The sequence below is a fragment of the Drosophila persimilis genome, unplaced genomic scaffold, assembly GCF_003286085.1.
Source record: "Drosophila persimilis strain 14011-0111.01,24,50 unplaced genomic scaffold, DperRS2 tig00000000-arrow-pilon, whole genome shotgun sequence".
Lineage (NCBI taxonomy): Eukaryota > Metazoa > Arthropoda > Insecta > Diptera > Drosophilidae > Drosophila > Drosophila persimilis.
In genome coordinates this window covers 19,421,978-19,440,838 of record NW_020825288.1, presented here as the reverse complement: position 1 = coordinate 19,440,838, position 18,861 = coordinate 19,421,978, and the positions used below count along the sequence as shown (strand labels likewise).

Sequence of the window (18,861 nt, the reverse complement as noted above, 5' to 3'; positions counted from 1 at the left end):
TGCAGATATTACGTGTCATTTTTAAAAAATAACTTAAAAATATTAGAAGGAAAACTAAGGCAATATGCCCAGTGGTGCTTCGATAACTGCAAAAGTACAAAGGTGTCTACTCGAGTCTATCCACCATCTAGTGTCGAAGTTGCGGTAAGTAAAAGCTGGCATATATTAAAAAAAAAATAATTTTTTCCTAAGCGTGTTTCTTTTGTTAACGTGTTTCCAAAGTAACAAAATGTATACATTTTTATTTGTATTGTGTTATAGATATAAATAAAAAAAAATGAGTAACAAACATAGTATACGGTCGTATAGCATTAATTTTTACAGTTCTTGAGGGTATACAATAACTTTTTACTTTTCCTACACGGGAGCATGCAATATTGCATTCCCGAAGATTTGGATATCATTACAGATCTACTTCAATGTACTAAAAGAAAATAGGTGTACGCTCAGTTCAAAACAACAACCAAATTAATGTATGGCAGAAAAAAACTTTCAAAGGAGACCGGGCGGGATGGCACATTCTGCCTCAGTATAGATAGTATTAAATTCATCAAGAGAGTGGTTGTTTTTTTTAGGATTTCTAAATTTTGTTTTTATACTTTAAAAGCTAGAGTAAGCAGTTGTTGTGGAATTACCCTCTCAAATCGCGAAACTCTGTGGTATCTGTAATCTACGAAAAACTCGATCTATTAGAGGCTACTCCGAACAAAATTTTCAACGGGAAGGACGCACAGCTGTTGACAGCTTGACTATTGGTTCCATTTCTTGTCCAATTAGATATAGAAAACCTCTTTGGTTTAGGAGTAATCCAGTCTAAAAAACTTAAAATCAAGACTTTATATAAAATGGGTTCTCCTTCTTCTCACTCTCGATATGTAATAGCTCGGTCCAGCTTTTCAGTTCTTAATGAAAAATTCTATAAGAACTATATATCTCGATGCAGGATACGTTTTTCTCAGGACCTTAAACAGTTTTACTGCTTCGTAAACAGTATGCGTACAACGTCCGCCCTCCTCCTGAACAAGTTCCAAGTCTCTTCGATGGTGGTGCGATCCGCAGGATACTAGTCGAAAACTTTCTCCAGGTGTCCTCTTGCGTCCACCATTTAGGTTGACCTCTTGTTGCTAACTTATCTGTTAGTCTATTCTGTTTCTCTCAGGCCTCAAACTCTCACCGAACACCGATCTTACGTCGGTGATAAATGCTTCCATCAGTTTCTTCTTATTTTTAACTATTCGATGTAGTCGGGCTGAACTGCAGCGCCGATCAGCGCTTTTTCAGCACCTACGCCATCTTCCCGAACTTGGGATCACATGCTGGCCCCCCTTGTTGGGTAATGGGCTTCTCGCATGCAAAACCTTCCAGTCAGCAGATCGCTCCCCCTGGACAGCAATGGGGAAGAGCAACTTCGCCTTTGGTATGGACGGGATCAGCTCTCTATCTACCACCTCCAGCTTGGCCCCCTCCCACAGAGCTTCCAGTAGGGGCACCTTCTGCACCAGCCACTGCTGCGTTGGGTCGTTGAATGTTGACCCCGTTCAGCCATCCCGCTCCATCGAACGTGGGCATGAGAGCGCTGGGGTCCTCCTCCATTCACGTGAACAGTGATTCAACGAGCTGCGCGTGGACTGACTTCCACTGCGCCGCCGTCATCTTCGCGTTCTCGTCGCTGCGGTCGATCAAGGCTACAATGAGATGTCTCTTAGACACTTCGCTCATGGCCTTCTGTCTTGGCTTCTTGCCTTCGGCTGGGGGGTGGCCACCTTGGGCCCGCGTTGCCGCTTGCTCGCCGGAGTGTCTTTGGCAGCACTCTCGATCGAGCGTTGCTTTCTTCTTCTGCCTTGCTAATGGATAGCTCGCTCTCCGGGTCCGAGTCTGTGTCGACAACGGCAGCCGCGCGGCTCACCCTGCAACGCGTCGTTTTTGTAGCAGTAGTATTACAACTGACATGGCCTGCTCCCGCCCTCCCCGAGGTGTGACCACTGGTGACACGCAGAGAGGATTGCTTTTCCCCGTGCCCGACCGGTGGTAGCAGTCACGCTTTTCACCGACGTTTGGGTTGACATCCCAACCCGTGTTTGCTCCTTTTCAGCCTCCATGTTTGGCCCGAAGGTCCATACCGGTTAATATTTTTCGAGAGGATAATGCCCTCGCCCGGGATAATGCAATGTCCATTGCCCAGCCGTCACCCTCGTGGAGGGTTCAGCTAGAGGGTTTTTTCCAGCCTCATAAGCGGTAACAAAATGATCTTTACAGTGGTCGTTGGAAAGGACAATCAACAACAAAATGCATTTCCTTTGGGCCGCACCACTAGAAATAATTTACAATATTTATGCTTCTTGACCCGACAATAAGCATTGAATAATTAGTAATTTAATATTAATAATTTAATAAGTATTTAAAAAACAAAGAGCGAGAGTTGTTATCTACCGCAACATCGATACGCTCGGTGGGCGATACCACTAACCATAAAGTATATAGCTGTGCCAGTTCATACTACGAAACGTCACACAATGGGTTACCAGTCTGAGAATCCCAGAGACATCGGCTCTGACGTTCGGGTACTGTCGCGTCATCATGAGCGAACGCAGAGAGAACATCTTTGTATGTGTTAGTACACACGCACTATATTTTTCGACCAAAATATGTGTTTGTATCCTTTTTTCGTTCTCAGAGATCTGATGAAGATGCTAATTTCTGTTTTCTGTTGTGCCTCCAACTTATTTGAATGTATGGGTGCACACGCATTCTCACGTACTTTTCGTGTCCGATCCACCGCGCGACCCCCCAAACAATAAACACACCTACATCTATATACCACACAACGGCTTTTCATTTCTTGCGACGGCCAAATTAATAATTTTGATAATTATATGTTAAAACTTTTAGGCAATGCGACGACTTGGAACTATTGTTTGCCGTTTTTTTTTCTTGGATGCACGTACAAAAGCTATAGATGTTCACCCGACCGACACAGCAGGAGATGCAGTGCAGAAACTTGCTGATAAACTTAACTTAACTACTATTGAAGGTTGGGCCATATATCAATCTCGCCCAGATGGCGAAGAACACATTAAAAGTTTCGATTACTTATATGATATAATTTCGGCATGGGAAATAAAACAAACTTCAAGTAACACATTAAAACGTATCTCAAATGGATCTACTTCTGGAGAAAATAGATTTGTATTTAAAAAGCGATTATTTAAGTCGACGCATGAACTATCACAAGATCCCGTTGAAGTTAGTATGTTATATTCGCAAGCAGTATACAGCGTTGTTAAGGTAAGCCATCCTAATTTTTAGTTGAAAGTTAGATTTCTACAAATTGTTTATTACTTTTGCAATAAACATTTACTGAAATATAAACATTTTACTAAAATCGAAAATTTTGATCTAATTTTCGTATTTTCTACGATAAAAATAAATAAAAATTTGAATTGTGACACCCGCAGCGAAGTTTTGAAAGTTGACATTGTCACGTGCAATTATTAATTACTAGATTAACTTTGTATTGCCTAATTCCTAACCTGAATGTCACAAATAAGCTGAAGTTAATTTACGATTTTATGAAATTACTATAATGAACACCAAGTAAATATTAAGTTCAGTAATTTATTAAAATAATAACACAAAAAAAATACAAAAGTACCGAAATTATCTATATCAATCGCGTGTCAGAAAGACAATAAAAGTAAGTTAATTGGATTCTGGTATTTGTTTGGAAGTAACGATGATTAATTGATAGATTTAAAAATTGGATCAAATGTTCAATAAGGTGATTTTATTTTCATTATAGAGTGACGAGTTCCCTGTGAGCGAAAAAGTGGCTCTTCAACTAGCTGGACTGCAAGCTCAAGTGTCATTAGGAGATCCTTCGAATCAACCAAAGCCGGAATATTATTCCGACATCAATAACTTTTTACCATGTCGAATATCAAAGACTAGAGAGCAACAATTCTGGATACCAATTCTAGCTCAAGCTCATAGACAATACGGATCATCAAGAAATGAATTAACTGCAAAAGTACTATATTTAAGTTGTGTAATGCAGTACCCGCTTTATGGCACAACAATGTACAATGTTATTTACAAAGGATACTGGAGCTTTGTTAACAATATTATTCTTGGAGTTAACTGTGATGGAATAATGTTTATTCAACCGGAGGACAAGTTTATTATTTACCAATTTAAATACGTCGATATCGAATCAATTATGTTGGATCCTAGTGATAGTTTTATAACTATATCACTTAATCGTAATACTCACCAAACGGTCCAGCAATTTCGTGATGGAAGTTCATTGATAGATTCACAAAAGTGTTTTGTTTTTGAGACGTTACAAAAAGACGAAATCGGCTCTTTAATTATTTCGTACTGTCCTTCTTTATCGAACTGGATATTAAATATTACCGATTGCTCAAAAAAAAATAAGGGAACTACCCATGAAGATAGATCGAGGTTATATCAGAATGTTGTAATAAGCAGAAGGCAATTGATAGACATGAACATAGTTCGAAAGCCTCAAGAGCTAGGCGGGTTTTTAAGAAACACGCTAAGACGTCTGTCAAAGCACCGGATTGAAAAATTAAGAACTGAGCAAAGAGATAACGTCCAAGATCATGGTGAAACATATAAAGGATTTTCACATTCGTTTTGGGCTTTTAGTAAACAACAAATTCCGTTTTGTCTTAGCTCACTTTCTGACCAAGACGAATCAGTTATGGTCCAAATTTTCGATTCGATATTAACCTTTTCTGGACTTGGAACATCTGGTAAGTCTTAAAATAAATCAACCATTTAACCAATAACACATTCAAACACAGAGCTCGAAAATAAATGTGTAGAAAACTACATATAACGAGTATGTCCCATGAATTGCTCCGACACCATTATGTATTGTAGTAATATACATATAAAGAGTACACACTGTACCTAGTATATTTGGATGAACACACATTGTACACTTTGTTGCTATGCTTACGTAAAATCAAGCTTCAGGCATAATTCATGTGCGACGTAATACGATCACTCGATTATGCCTCGAGCTATCATAAGTGCACCCGTTAAGTTTACATAACTCGACGGCGCAAGGAATATGATTCACTGTGTATACGACAGTTTTTCTCACGCTTATTAAGCTTATAAATAATGCCTCCGCTAAGTTAGCTCCAAATTATAAGATTTAAAGACAGTCAATAAATAAAGGTAAAACTAATTACAGTAGAATAGTAATAGGCTTGCGATTATTGGTATGGGCGAAAAAAAATGTGTCGGAATCAAAAGTCTCAGGGTCTAAAAATTTTTGTTTTTTTATAACACAATAAAATAAAAAGTTTCAGCCCGATTCGACAACGTTAGAGGATCCGACTTGAGGTCAAAGTTCAAAAATACGATATTTCCATTCCAGGGTGTAGCGAGGTGATGTGTTAATATCCAACTTTTAAAACAACGATTAGGCATTCCCTTGAGAGAATTATAGGATGTTGTTCATCGCAATCGTCATCGAGTTGGCAATGCGTCCAACGCGATTTATTCCTTCTGCATCTGTGTTGCCTGTGACAACATACACAATCACTAACCGGCGTATTAGGCACGTCAACATGATAAGGACGTCTATTCGGCACAGTGGGTGTATGATCTGTTTGGATCTTGGTAGGACTCCAAGACACCGCAACAAGCGAAGAGAAAGACAACAGGTCATTTAAGTTCACATTTTCTTTGCGCGACTCACTTGACTTAGCCCAAACTTCTTTGCATTCAGAGTCTAGTTTTGAGTCTAGACCACGCATGCTCGGCGATGATTGAACTTTTTGCAATTAGCAACGAAAGAAATTTTTGAATGAACGAGCGAGCAATCAGCCATGTTTTGTTACAACGATTATCGAGCATCTCACATGCGTTTTTATAATTGAGATTTATATTTATATAATTTATAAGAGACATCATTCGAATAGGACTTAAAATAATGAAACTTTTGGCATTTAAAATAACTACTCTTCTTGTTTACTGAGCCTAACTGATACCAATTCTAGTATCTTTCAGAGAACGTAGGAATTGGGTTTTTCTCACAATGTAACTCTACGGGTACCGTTGAATGCCGAATATTTTCCTGAAGTTGGTTTTGTCCCTGAAATAAACGTTAAACAGTGCTCTACAGAAGTTTATTCCAGTTGCCGTGACCATTCTCACAACTGCTCCGGTCACCTATGGCACCTATGGAAAATATCATGAGAATTAAGTCACTTTTTCCCATATGAGCGCTGTGAAATTTCCCGAGCTTCAGTAAAGGTTAGAGTACATTCTATTCATGACGAAAAAGTGGTAAAATATATCACTCAATGTATTTTAAAATGATCAGGCATTTGGTTTTAACTAGAATTTTGGAATGACTCAACTTCACGAAAAGCAGTCGAGCAAAAGGGAATTGGAAGACCACGGTCCCAATGTATGCGTGAGCAGCTGCAGTTTTTGGCTATGCATGTTATGGTCTACATAGGAAATAACAACACAATGATGAGCATAAAAATAGATGCTTAAGCGTACAATGATGAGCATATGATTCGGGAAAGAGAGAAAATGAACCAATAAGAAACTATAGAAGAGAAAGATAAGCGGCTAATTTCTCAACAACTTGTTAAACATGGTGGCAAGTTTTGAAATTAGGTTGACTGCGTTTTCCAATGTAAAATGAAAATAAGGGTAATCCTCCATTTGAAATCTTTAATTATTCTCATGCAGAATAAGAAGGATGTATCTCTTAAACAAGACTTCATCACCCTCTTTCGGTTTCGAAAATAACTGACCACTAAATATTTTGAACGCAATATTTTGGGCGGTAATAAAATCTATTTAGGGGAGCGATGTTTGAGAGTTCGGATTGTCGTAGAAAAGTATAATCCGTATTTGGATGTTGGTTTTACTCATTTTTCTAGTGTAGTGTTTCTAGTTGATACCAAGTAGAGGTTTTTTTGTGGAGGTCAGTTTGTTTGAGGTAGTGGGATATGTCGTTAGAGTCGTAGTGCGGGGTGTAAATCAGAGGATATTTGTCTGTAAGTTAGACTGAGGTGATAGGGGACAGAGGTAAGGACCCAGATGAGTATAATTATAAAGGTTTTTGGTTATGAGGTTCTGACTGAGGTGGCGTAGTGGGAGTTGTTGTTGGTGCAATTAGCATGCTCTTCTCGTTTGGTTCTTGAGATTTGTATCACTTCCTGTGTTACAATGATTTAACTACAATCTTTTAAATGGAAGTGGAAATTGTATCCTGGTCGTACTAAAAAAAGCCAAGGCTACCGGATATAGAAGGCAGCCTATGTACATATGTGTAATGTAGTTACTAGATTCGTTAGCCGTTTATAGTTGGTTAATGGGCATACAAAAATTATAAAAAATCTAAAACGTCATACCTTAACCTCTCTTTACAGGCGAAACTATAAAAAGAGCAGAAGATGAACATATACGGATTGTACAATCCATAATGGATAAATGCATGAAAAAAGAATCTTTACTAAACGAACTTTATCTTCAGCTGATTAAACAAACAACAGATCATCCAGATGCTAACTCAAGAATAAATTTAAAAAATTGGGCACTTCTATCTGTGGCATGCAGTGTTATCTTGCCATCTATTAAATCAATTCGGAAATACTTGATTGCCCATTTAAAACGATGTGCCAGTGACTATATGTCCGAAGAGGGTAAATACGCAAGATTTGCTGAAAACGTAAGTAGCAATTCAATATTCGGTTCAGCCTTTATTTTTTGATATCAGGGAAGTTTCTGGCACTTCAGGGTTTAGCTGTAGGGAAAGTGGTTCGGGTGTGGGTACCGTTTTGCTCTACCCGATATTCAAAATGAGTGTAGGGAAAGTGGACCTGTGTAACGCTTAGACGGAAACGTTTTCGATCTATAAAGTATATATATGTTATATAGCCTATAGCCTTGTCTGTCTGTCCGTCCGTCTTGTTTGACGCCTAGTTATCAAAAACTATAAGAGCTAGAGCAACGAAATTTGATATCCAGACTACTGCGACATTGCACTGTTACAAATGTATTTCAAAATTTCGCTCTGCCCCTTCCGACTCCTAAAAGAAAAAATATCTGTGGCATCCACAATTCTGAAGATACGAGAAAATTAACAACTCGGAACTATAGAAAATAACTATATATACACTATAACTATATATACATATATCTACAATGGTTTTATAGATGATGCCAAGCTTTTTTGGCACCTATGTGTTTCAAAAATGAAAAGAGAATTTGGTTTAATCTTTATAATTCGTATTTAATTTTGGTGGCTTAGCGGAAACCGATTGTTTGCTATGGCCAGATAGAATTTAGGCGAGATCGATATGCAAACCAATGCGTAGAGGGGCTAGCATAGAACTAAAATAGACGACGGCGCCAGATCAAGGTGATTGCCGAAGTGGCGGCGGCAGATCAAGGTAATTGCCGAAGTGGCGGCGGCGGAGAGCCCCTTTAGCGGTCGATGTAGTCGGGCTGAACTGCAGCGCCGATCTTGCAATTTGTTGCTTTCACCGTTTGCAGCTAACGGCAAATGCGCATTCCCATATCTTACAATTCTTTCCCTCAAATCCAGCGTTAAAATCTACTCATATTATGATGTCGTCCATGATTTCAGCTACCATCGTGCTCTATGTTTGTTTTCACAATTTCAAGATTATTTGTAAATTAGCCCATTACACTATACAACACCACATTGACGATGAGATGGGTGCTATTTTTAAACTAATTGTTAACCTGAAAACTCGGGAAAAGTCAAAATAGATAAGCATAATGTACTTAAGCAGATGCAATTTTGCAAAATTGTTCTTTTAAATGCAGTTTGTTTTATGAAGATATCTTTATTTGTTCAGAAGTTATTAATTTAGCAAGCTGAAACGGCGGAATGCCCCACTGTGCGCCTGTGCCCCGTTCCGAGTTTACAGTTGTGACAAGCCGACTCGTCATCCGTTTATCCCTCTGTAGCACCCGATGGCTGACGGCCCATTTTTTGATAGATTTGGATTGTTCTCTTTTTGTAATACTTCCTGATTTCTGATATAATTTTTCTACTTTATAGTGCTTTTTTAGAACTCAAGGCACAAGACGTCGTCAGTGGACTCCAAGCTGCGAGGAGATACTATGTACTACTAATCGAAGGCCATGCTACTCAAAGTTTTATTTTATGGATGGCCAATATTATTCAATCGAATTTCAGCCCAGTTCTACAGCAAATGATGTAATGGAAATTATAAAAAAAAAAATAGGTCTGCAAGATAACTCAAAGGGGTATTCCATTTATGAAGTAATAGGAAATACAGAAAGAAGTCTTTTATCAGAGGAGAAAGTTTGTGATGTAATGGCCAAATGGGAAAAATATCGGAGTACATCACAACAAGGAACACAATATCAGGTAAGACTTTTGTTTTAAACAAGTACTTTAACATTTCCGTGACCGTCATATTTTATTCAAATTAGTTATAAGTCGAATTACACTTTGCGACACCATATTTACACTTCGAACCAAACCGAAATTGTTTAATGAAATTTGGTTTTTATACCCGGTAATCGAAGAGTAGAGGCAAATATTAGATTTGTTCTGAATGTGGATGTGTGTATAAAAAATTTCACCGCACCCCCTTCCGCCCCGCAAAAGACGAAATTCTGCGGCATCCACAAATCGCAAAGACCATTAGAGCTAGAGCAACCAAATTTTGTATTCATAGTCCTGTTAGATCTCACTTGGAACGAACCTTAAAGGGTTCGATACAATAGTTCCCTCAACGCACAATAAGCCACAACCTACTACCGAGACGCGAGCCATCCTAAACCACCGAGCAAGCCCGTCAGGGCGCACTGGCGCCCTCTTCATACACGTATACTAAACACGCGCCGACTCCACGAACGCTGACCAAACACACCAGGTCACGTAAACTTCCCCCACTCCAGACCAAGCAACCGGCCGGGTGCAATCTTCCCGGTTCATCGACTACACAAGATGTCATCGTGGAAACTTATGACAAACACCCAACGACAAACCCGCCAGGTCGCCAAAGCGCGAAGAAACGGGAACCAGATCAATTCAGGATCGCCAAAACAGCGAAGTGCACCCAAACACGGAAGTGCATTTCAACCCCGCTGACACAGAGACCACAGGCGTATAAATAGGTGCCACTTACGAAGAAACCCGGCTCCGAGTACAGACGTTGTACGAATCTAAGAGTATAAAAGTGCTAAGAATTTAGTTAAGAACAAAGTTAAAACCACAAATCTAAGTAACCCGCTGCGTAAGTTCATTTCAAAGAGACGAGGCAGCAACACTACCCCACCCCGCGTCTATATACACCTTTTAATACCCCGATCCACACTCTCTACGACAGGCCAACCCTGTCCCAACAATTCCTAGCCTTCTTCCTGCCTCCCCTGTACTTCGAGCAACTGGAAGACCGGATCAAGGACCGTTAACAAGTGCTAGGCGAACCGTTCAAAGACTTCGTCATCGAAGTCCGACCCGTGGCTTCCCGACATGGCTCCAGGATTACAGGAATTTCTGGGCGAAGAGCTGCCAAAACTACATGGATTTCTCGCTTTAGGAGGCAATTTGAATCGAAACTGTTTAGCGAAACATTACGACTACTTGGTTTTGATCATTTGCGCACAACTGCATATAACTCTTAGGCAAATGAACTCATCAAACGTTTGCATCGGACACTCAAAAGCAGAGATCATATGCCAGCTTATAAGCCAGACATAAAAACAAAAGCAGCGGTTAAAAATCTAGACTCAGTTATGTTAGGTAGAGGCGGCTGTGAGGCTCGATAGCAGCCTGTCACACTTGGGTCGGTTTCGGCCCGTTGTGGTACCGCTGGCGATCTTCCTTTTCCTGCATTATGAGACAGTTATCCCATCCGAATGCTCTTACAAAGTTTGTGATCACAGTTTAGACAACTCTGAAATGTCAGTTAGGAAGGCCGTGAACAGGTGTTCCACCGTCTCTTCCTCTTCTTCATCTCTGTAGCTACTGCAAAAGTTATTAAATGTGGCACCTATTCTGTTTGCGTGGTCGCCCACTAGCCAATGTCCTGTGAGGGGAAGTTTGACTACGCTTCACCTCTTTCTGCTAAGTTTGCCGAGCTCAGAGTTGCGCTTCCTGTCTGCGGTCGGCCATGTTGCCGAGATATGCGACAACGTGGAACTAATTGCCACCTATCGTCTATTATGATAAGCTTACAGGTGGTCATTGGCATACGAATATCCTCCCTATGTTGGAGAAAGGGGATTGTAGTACCGGATCTGGCCAACTCGACTGCTATGCAGTTGCCCTCAATTACCCTCAATGTCAATGGTCCGGGACCCATATAAGGCTGATAGCAAATTGCTACAAATTCGTGGCCATTTAGTGATGTAATATCAGCTTGGCCATCGCTATAAATGTTTAACTGGGTTGAGTACATCACTGATTACAATGACTTCCCCTTGGAAGACACTACAGTGATCTGGGAGCCTGAAGTAGTTCCTTATATCTAACTGAGATTCCTCCTCCGACTTTTCTGTCCGGCTTCGATTCATCCCTGAAGATGTTTATGGCCCCCTTTGGGCCTAGGAGTCCCTCGAGGCATTAGTCTCTGTGAGGGATGATTGTATTGAAAGGAGTATCTGTGGTACTTGGAAGTCCGTATTTCCTGTGACTATGTTGCTGTTTTTTTGGTAAGGATGAGTGACTTATGTGTTGTAGTACCCATTGGTCAGAATCCTTTGGAAGCTCATTGCCTGCAAGATCAAGGCCCCGGACCCATAAGATATCATTTAACGCATCATTTGGAGTGGTGCGAAGGCATCCACTGATGTAAAGGGTCGGCTGGTCGCTGAACTTTGCATAGTTGTGTGGTGATCGTGCTTTTCGATAGCCTGTAACTACGCTGTAACTCCGTAGAGTAGTATAGGTTTGACTATTGCCAGATTTAACCATTCGACCATGAATTTATAGGTCGCATAGAATCTTATTAACTGCTATTTTCTACGGAAGAGAAGTCAGGACACCACCTTACCGGGTGCAGATAATTGTAAACTAAAATAATATAGGACTTATTTTGTAAAGAACTTAATTTCCTCACAAAGAGAAGAAATTAAATTATTAATAATTGAATCCATTTTTATTGTACATCAAACAGTGCACATACAATAGTAATGTTATGAACTTGAATCTATGGAATGAAATGAATCGAGGGGGAGCGTTGTGAGCAGCGGCAAAAGCCGCGGCTATACTTTACACTCGGTACTCAGTCAGTAAATATTTGAGCGTATAATTTATGGATATTATACAATATATTTTATGTCGTTTTGTATCGTTGTACTCAAAAGGGACATATTGATTTTTTTGGTTTAAAATCGGGGGACGGAAACGATTCTTTCTAGGTGTTACACATATCCACTGTCACCACAAATCGAATATACAAAGCTTTTATAAAACATTCATATTTGTAGAATATAATTTTTATAATTTATAAAAATAAATAAAAATAACCAATAAGACTTACCAAATTCTCCGTTACGTCCGATGAGATGCAAATATTTCTCGCAGTGCGTGTTGCCGCGAATATCTACCGGCGCTGGATTCGCGGGTAAGCTGGCCGATGGCCGAGATACGGAAAGAGTAAGTGGGAGTGCGGTGATCCTTGCAACGGGATCGCATGCGGAATGCGTTTTTGGTATGCCACCCTTTTCCTCGCCACCGGACTCGTGGCCTGGCTCGTCTCTAGCAACAGGGGCTTTATACTTCTGGAGTAGGGTCCTGCGGGGTTCTGGTGTGCTCCCCATCGCTCGTCTTCTTTACAGATCCGTACTAATTTTTAACGTAGTGTTACCAACCATGCCATTCTATAATACTATATTCGCCATTATTAATAGGCTATGACTCCGATTGTGTGCGTCACAAATCCTATTAAAAGCCTTAAAATATGAAAATGCGTTAAAGAATCAGAGAATATTAAGAACACTTAAGGCTTTAGCTAGCAAATATATTAAAATTACCAAAAATGAGTATTGAATATTACGTTTTTTTTTTATATTTCAGCAAAGTAATGCTTTAAGTTCACGACAACAAAATTATATCTTCCTATTCAAAAAACATTTATTTTGCGACAATTACATTAATTTGGATGATACAGTTGAAAAAGAGTTGCTTTACCATCAAAATCTACATAGTCTACGAAGCGAACGTTATCCAATAACTGAGATGGAGGCAATTATGTTAACGGCTCTTCAGGGGCAACTGGAACTTGGTGATTGTCGTGATATACTAAATGACTATCGAGCAGTTGCAAGTCACTGCTTGCCACCAAGATTTGTACCCAACATTCCTCACGAAGCCGTCGCTATGCATCATCAGAGTCTTCGGGGAATGTTACCAGCAGAAGCAAAAAAAGCATTTCTTAATTTAATACAAAGTTGGCCTCTCCATCGCGCCACAATCTTTGATGTAATGGTAAGTACATAGATTGTAGATAGTAAGTAAGCATAGATTGTAGATCAATATTATATCATTATCAATTAACTGAGATCGAGCTAAACGAAAATAATATAAGTTAGAATAGCAAATTGAAGTTATGAGATCATAAAAAATGTAGATTTAATTAATTCATCTATTAAATTTAGCAAAGCTTCACCTCAAACTGGCCGCGAATGCTTTGGTTAGCAGTTGACCAAAAAGGTATTCACTTGCTGGAGCATCGATCAAGGAATATTCTATGCACTCACGACTATGAGTCTATAATATCATTTTCGCCAAACTTGAATTCATTAATGATATTTACTGGAACGGAAAAAAAACAATCCAAAGTGATTTTAAGCACTTCCCAGGTAAGACAAAAATCTGAGAGCACTAAAAGATGTATGCATTTCCATTTGGTCTATTATTGGACTATTATTAGGAGTTAGCAATGTGCAAGTCTACTGCTTAATATAAGGGATATAATTAATATGGCTATAACAGCAAGGCAAAACGTAGTCAGTGTAAAATAGTCAGCTTATCATGAGTCCTCAGTAGAACTCACAGAAACCTCATAAACCTTAAATTTGTTTAATTCTTTCATTAGAAAATACATACGCGGATAAAATACACACAATTTGGACCTGCAATTCGTACCGAAAAACCACTTTTATTTTTGTTTTAACCATGTTAGCCTTTAGGTCAGAACGTTACGTTCTGACGGTAGCTGGAGAGAAGGACGAATCCCAGCCCACTTTTACCTAATAAACGTCCGCATGGTCGTGTGCCCCTTCGCATTGCCTAAGCCGTAGTGAGCAACTTATTGCAGTTTAAGGACAGTCTCATCCGTTTGCTTTGAGTATTTGGACAAGATCCCTAGTTTTATTTCGGAGAGTTCCGTAAGAAAAGTTTCCCAAGAAGCCAAAATCTGTAGCATTCCAGGGCCGGGCAGTAGGTACTGCAAGCTTAGTAGGGTATGAAGTCGCGTTGCGTTGATTCTGGTCCCCGCTGCCACACCTGTCCACGATCACGATGGCGACGGCATCGTTAATTACTATGACGCCCTTATCTACTTCTAGCACCGGAGGCAGATCGGTGGATTGCGTGCAGATTGTAAGATTTGTGTAAGATTTGGAGTGCCTTTGCAAGAAGTGACTTTTTTTGTCGGCAATCGTAATATTACTCCGCTATGGGCGACAGGGAAAGTAGTTCTATTCTTACAGATAAAGGATAGATCTTGCCATCTCAATTACAAATATTATTAGCTCCTTATCAACTAGTACCCTCACATTGGCAGCGCCCAATAATTGGGTTACACTGATACTAGTGGAACTTTCATTTAAAATCGCCTCCAAATCATTACTATCGATTTTAGCTGGACTTATGATATTTACTTTTGCCAAAGTGGTGGCGATCATTATGTTCTGTAGTTCGAGCATCAAATTCTCTTCCGGGTCAGGAGGTTTTCATAAAGGTGTGAAGTATTTATTTTTGCTTTCTTGTTAACCTGCAGTAGTTGATTTGCAGGAACAAAAAACTATCGGACCAGTGTGCCAAACCAACAGTTATTGAAGTTGAGGTGATAGGGAGAGAGTGATAAAACAACTAAATGTAATGCAATGTAATGCGTGCTCACGGCAACAACACAAAGTCAAGCCGACGCCGAAAAATTATAAGTTAAATAAATAATAAATAATGTTTTAACACAAATCAAAAGGCATGCACGGAATAGAATAGATTTCCAAATTGTAGATTTGTTAGGAAGTTAATTAAAGTTTATTTATGAAAACAGGCTTTATGCAAAACAAATGGAAAATATTTGGAGCGCAAAACAAAAACGCGTCTGATCTACGAAAAAGAACGAACGTTCGCCCGACTACAATTGGCCAGCACATTGCTGCCAATGCCAAACAATGTTTGCCAGGGCACCTAGTGCTAGCTATATGATTTTGTAATCGAATATTGATTTGATTGATGATACTCTGCTTAATTCTATAAACGGTCCTTTATATTTAATAGACTTTATTAAGCTTTAACCTGCCTTATACATACAATCTATATTATCTATCATATAAATAAGTATATATTTTATTAAATGATTATATTTCTTTTTCAGGCTTTTCAAATTACTACGCTCATAAGGGAATATTCAGAAATTTCAAAAACAAAAAATACTAAAATTAAATAAAAAAAAAATAAAATAAAATAAACAAAAAGAAACAATTTAGAGAAATAATCTAGCCGACTCAATAAAGCATATTATACTAAATCTTGTTGATTGTATATTAACTATATTATAATAATAATTAATATAATTTGCAAAAATTTGCTAAAAATATACTCCTTTCGTTTTAATACCCGATATTAACTCAGTATATACATATGTATGTATATGTATGGTATGTATTTTATGATTTATTTAACATATGCAATATATTTTATACGTTATAAGTAAATGTCGGAAACGGGTCTAGTTGATGCCACATAACCAGCAGAAGATAAACGTTTGCCTGGTAGCGACCGAACGGATAACGCCACAGCGTTCACCACAGCAGGAACGCATTGTAAAACAATATACAAAATAAGCACAAGCAAAAATAAAAATAGCAACAAAAGAACTTCCACGTCCAGTTTAGCTACAGAGAGATGAACGAAGCACAGAGTGGCCAACACAGAAAGGCAGCAAGCGCGGTGCGTGTGTGTTAGTATGTTAAGATAAGCAGAATGTAGAATAATCGACTCAGACAGAGTACAGAGTAAAAGGCCTAGGTTAGGTTATGGTGGTATCCGGGAAGGAGGACCGATCTGCCAGTGTCCTGTGATGACTGTGAGTAACTGCAGATCACTGTGCTCTACTGGGGCCATATAGCTCCACAGATAGCTTCTTCGATCAATATGGCCATATCGATCTCCCAACTTTACAGGAAGTGGACCAGAGCTGCTTGCGGCGGAGACGAGAACAATAAAAAGACCGAAGAACGACCGTTTTTCATTAATGTGACACTGCGAATCCCTCTTCGTTTATTACCCCAAGCTATGCTGCAGCGAATGTTGCTTCATTATTTTGGGCGTATGTGACTATGTTAGGCGGTAGATCTTAAGGGTAGCGACTTCATTCATTTTCTTTACAATTTAAACTAATTTATTTCAAATTTGCGGCTGCATCCACCGCTGTACCGACACTGGGGTAGTTTCCCCGGTTTAATACGAGTATGAGCATCTGAGTGGTCAGTAAATAACTGAAAATAACATAACTGATCGTGATGTGCTTTGGCGTTGCACCTCACAATTAGACCGATGTCCTTGGTCTCTCAGTCTATAATGGCGCACGGAGGGGCGCCTGTGGAGTAGGGTCAGATTGGTCATGACCCATATCCGTGAAGCAGATCCTCAGTGAGCTCTCCTGGCTTTCGGGGCTCACTGCTGTGTGGTCTTCATTGCTGAAATTGCTGGCTCGACCTTCGGTTTCCAGCCCTTTAATTCGGGTTTTTACAGAACTATGGTTATTTTTTTGAAGCCATAGTCTACAACTCCGTCCATACTACAGAGGAGGTGTATCGACGATCGACGACACCGATCGGGTGTAGGACGATAGGGGTTGCAGATCTGCAGAGTCCGCAGAATCTTTTTCTGGCTCTGCAGGCTTCGCCAAGACTCATGCTCTGGTCTCGCTTTCGTGTAGAGGGCCCCGCGTGGCTGGCTAGACCTTTTTGGCAGTATCTTCCTTGGAGCGTTGCCACCTATTTCAAGCCTTGGCTGCGCCCTTACCAGTTTTGGCCGACTGGTCATCTGTCAGGATCGTTTTAGTCCACTGCCTCAGCTCGATCCCTTGGATAAACAATGGAAATGCTGGATCTTCTTTAACCAGGATTAAAGCCGTGAGTCTTCTCTCTTGATATTTTGAGACAGCAGCGCCGTCTGCTGAGGTTGTCAAGGGCTCCTCGGTACCGGTAATCGATTCGCCCCTGGGGCCCACGACGTGGATTGGACCGATGAGCTTTTCGAACCTATCCTCGCAGCGCTTCTTGCCTCAAGACGGTGGACCAACTTAGTATCCTTGCCCCGCTCGCCCCGGGAAGTCTGACTTAACGTGGAAGTCGACAGACGATCCGGAGTTCGCTTATTAGCGACATATGGCATATGGCATTAGGCATATGACAGCGTCACCTTTGGATTGGGGTAATTTCACTGAGAGTTGTCTTTTCTCCGCCCGACTACAATTTGCTAGCATCCATGGCAGACACATGACCGTACCAGCACCTGTTTCGAACCGCCCTCCCGGAGAGAATACTATTATATTATATTGCACTATTGCAAACACTATTATATTTGCAAGACTACGATAAAATAGCCTGTATACGCGGTTCAGCCGAAAAACCCAGCGACGAAAAACAAACGCTTCCCGTTTTCTCTCCTGCTTTTGCGTCAGCTTCTAAGGGCTTTGCACTAACACAAACGAGAAAAAACCAGCTTTTTGACGGGGCTTTTTTTTGCCCTCAGCTATAAGAACGACTGCGCTTATATATATGTATATGTATGGCTACAGCCTTTTTAGAGCACGAACTTTGCAGTGAACAGTACCGAATTGCGTTATGTCGAATATCACTGCTTTGTGTGTTTCTTGTGTTTGTGCGCAAACAGATCACGTCGGGGTCACTAATATGTTTACAGAAAAACATCAATTATATCACTTTGATATAAATAAAGACGCACGTAACAGTAAATTAAATGTGTTAAATGTTTATAGGCTCTGCACACTGAGCCCATCCCAGGGGAATGGTGGGATATTTTGACAGATGTGAAACTCCACTTCACACTGTCACCATCCATCCATATTATTATTATACACTATAACCAAATTAATAAATAACATCTATATCTATTAAACCACAGGAATTTGCTGCTCCTTCTTCCATTTTATATATATTTTCCAACTTTCGACATTTTTCATCTGTTTTGGAATGCTTGGAACGTTAAAACCTTATGGACCATCCCCGAAATGGATGGTGGAGCTCGTCAGTGTGAATATCCTAGTATACTGTGTTTGTGGTCGGCGCTACTCCGACAGCGCGGCCCGGCTGCAGCAGCAGCCAAAAGCTCAGATCAAGCGCAAGACCGACAAAGCTAACCAGTGAGCAAGATTTAGCGGGGAAAGCGCTAATGGAGCGATATTTAAAAAACATGCAAAATAGCATAAACAAACAATGATGCTCAATTTGTTGTGTTTCATTTGCATTGTTCCAAATCATAAATTACTTGCTAACTTATCAAATGTTTTTTTAAATTAATCGAAAAAATTGTTTTTCGATATAGGCGTAGCCATTTTCTTAAGAATCAAACAAAGGTCGCGTAAAACTATTTATTAG

The 18,861-nt window shown here is 39.9% G+C and overlaps 1 protein-coding gene across 3 annotated transcripts in view; it reads left to right on the top strand.

The window, feature by feature from the left end:
• The window catches only part of LOC6591733 (unconventional myosin-VIIa), a 51,137-nt gene extending 35,392 nt beyond the window's left edge, over positions 1 to 15,745 (top strand). Inside the window, exons 15-22 of one of the 3 annotated variants that reach the window (XM_026990893.1) lie at positions 6 to 144; positions 2,890 to 3,285; positions 3,800 to 4,775; positions 7,428 to 7,726; positions 9,089 to 9,421; positions 13,082 to 13,492; positions 13,663 to 13,866; positions 15,612 to 15,745. In XM_026990893.1, the coding sequence (XP_026846694.1) occupies positions 6 to 144; positions 2,890 to 3,285; positions 3,800 to 4,775; positions 7,428 to 7,726; positions 9,089 to 9,421; positions 13,082 to 13,492; positions 13,663 to 13,866; positions 15,612 to 15,683 (2,830 nt within the window). In that variant the 3' untranslated portion in view covers positions 15,684 to 15,745. Of the gene's footprint in view, positions 1 to 5; positions 145 to 2,889; positions 3,286 to 3,799; positions 4,776 to 7,427; positions 7,727 to 9,088; positions 9,422 to 13,081; positions 13,493 to 13,662; positions 13,867 to 15,611 lie in introns of those variants that run through there. The other 2 variants (XM_026990896.1, XM_002016775.2) reach the window with 2 other exon arrangements.
• The last annotated feature ends 3,116 nt before the right edge of the window (positions 15,746 to 18,861 follow it).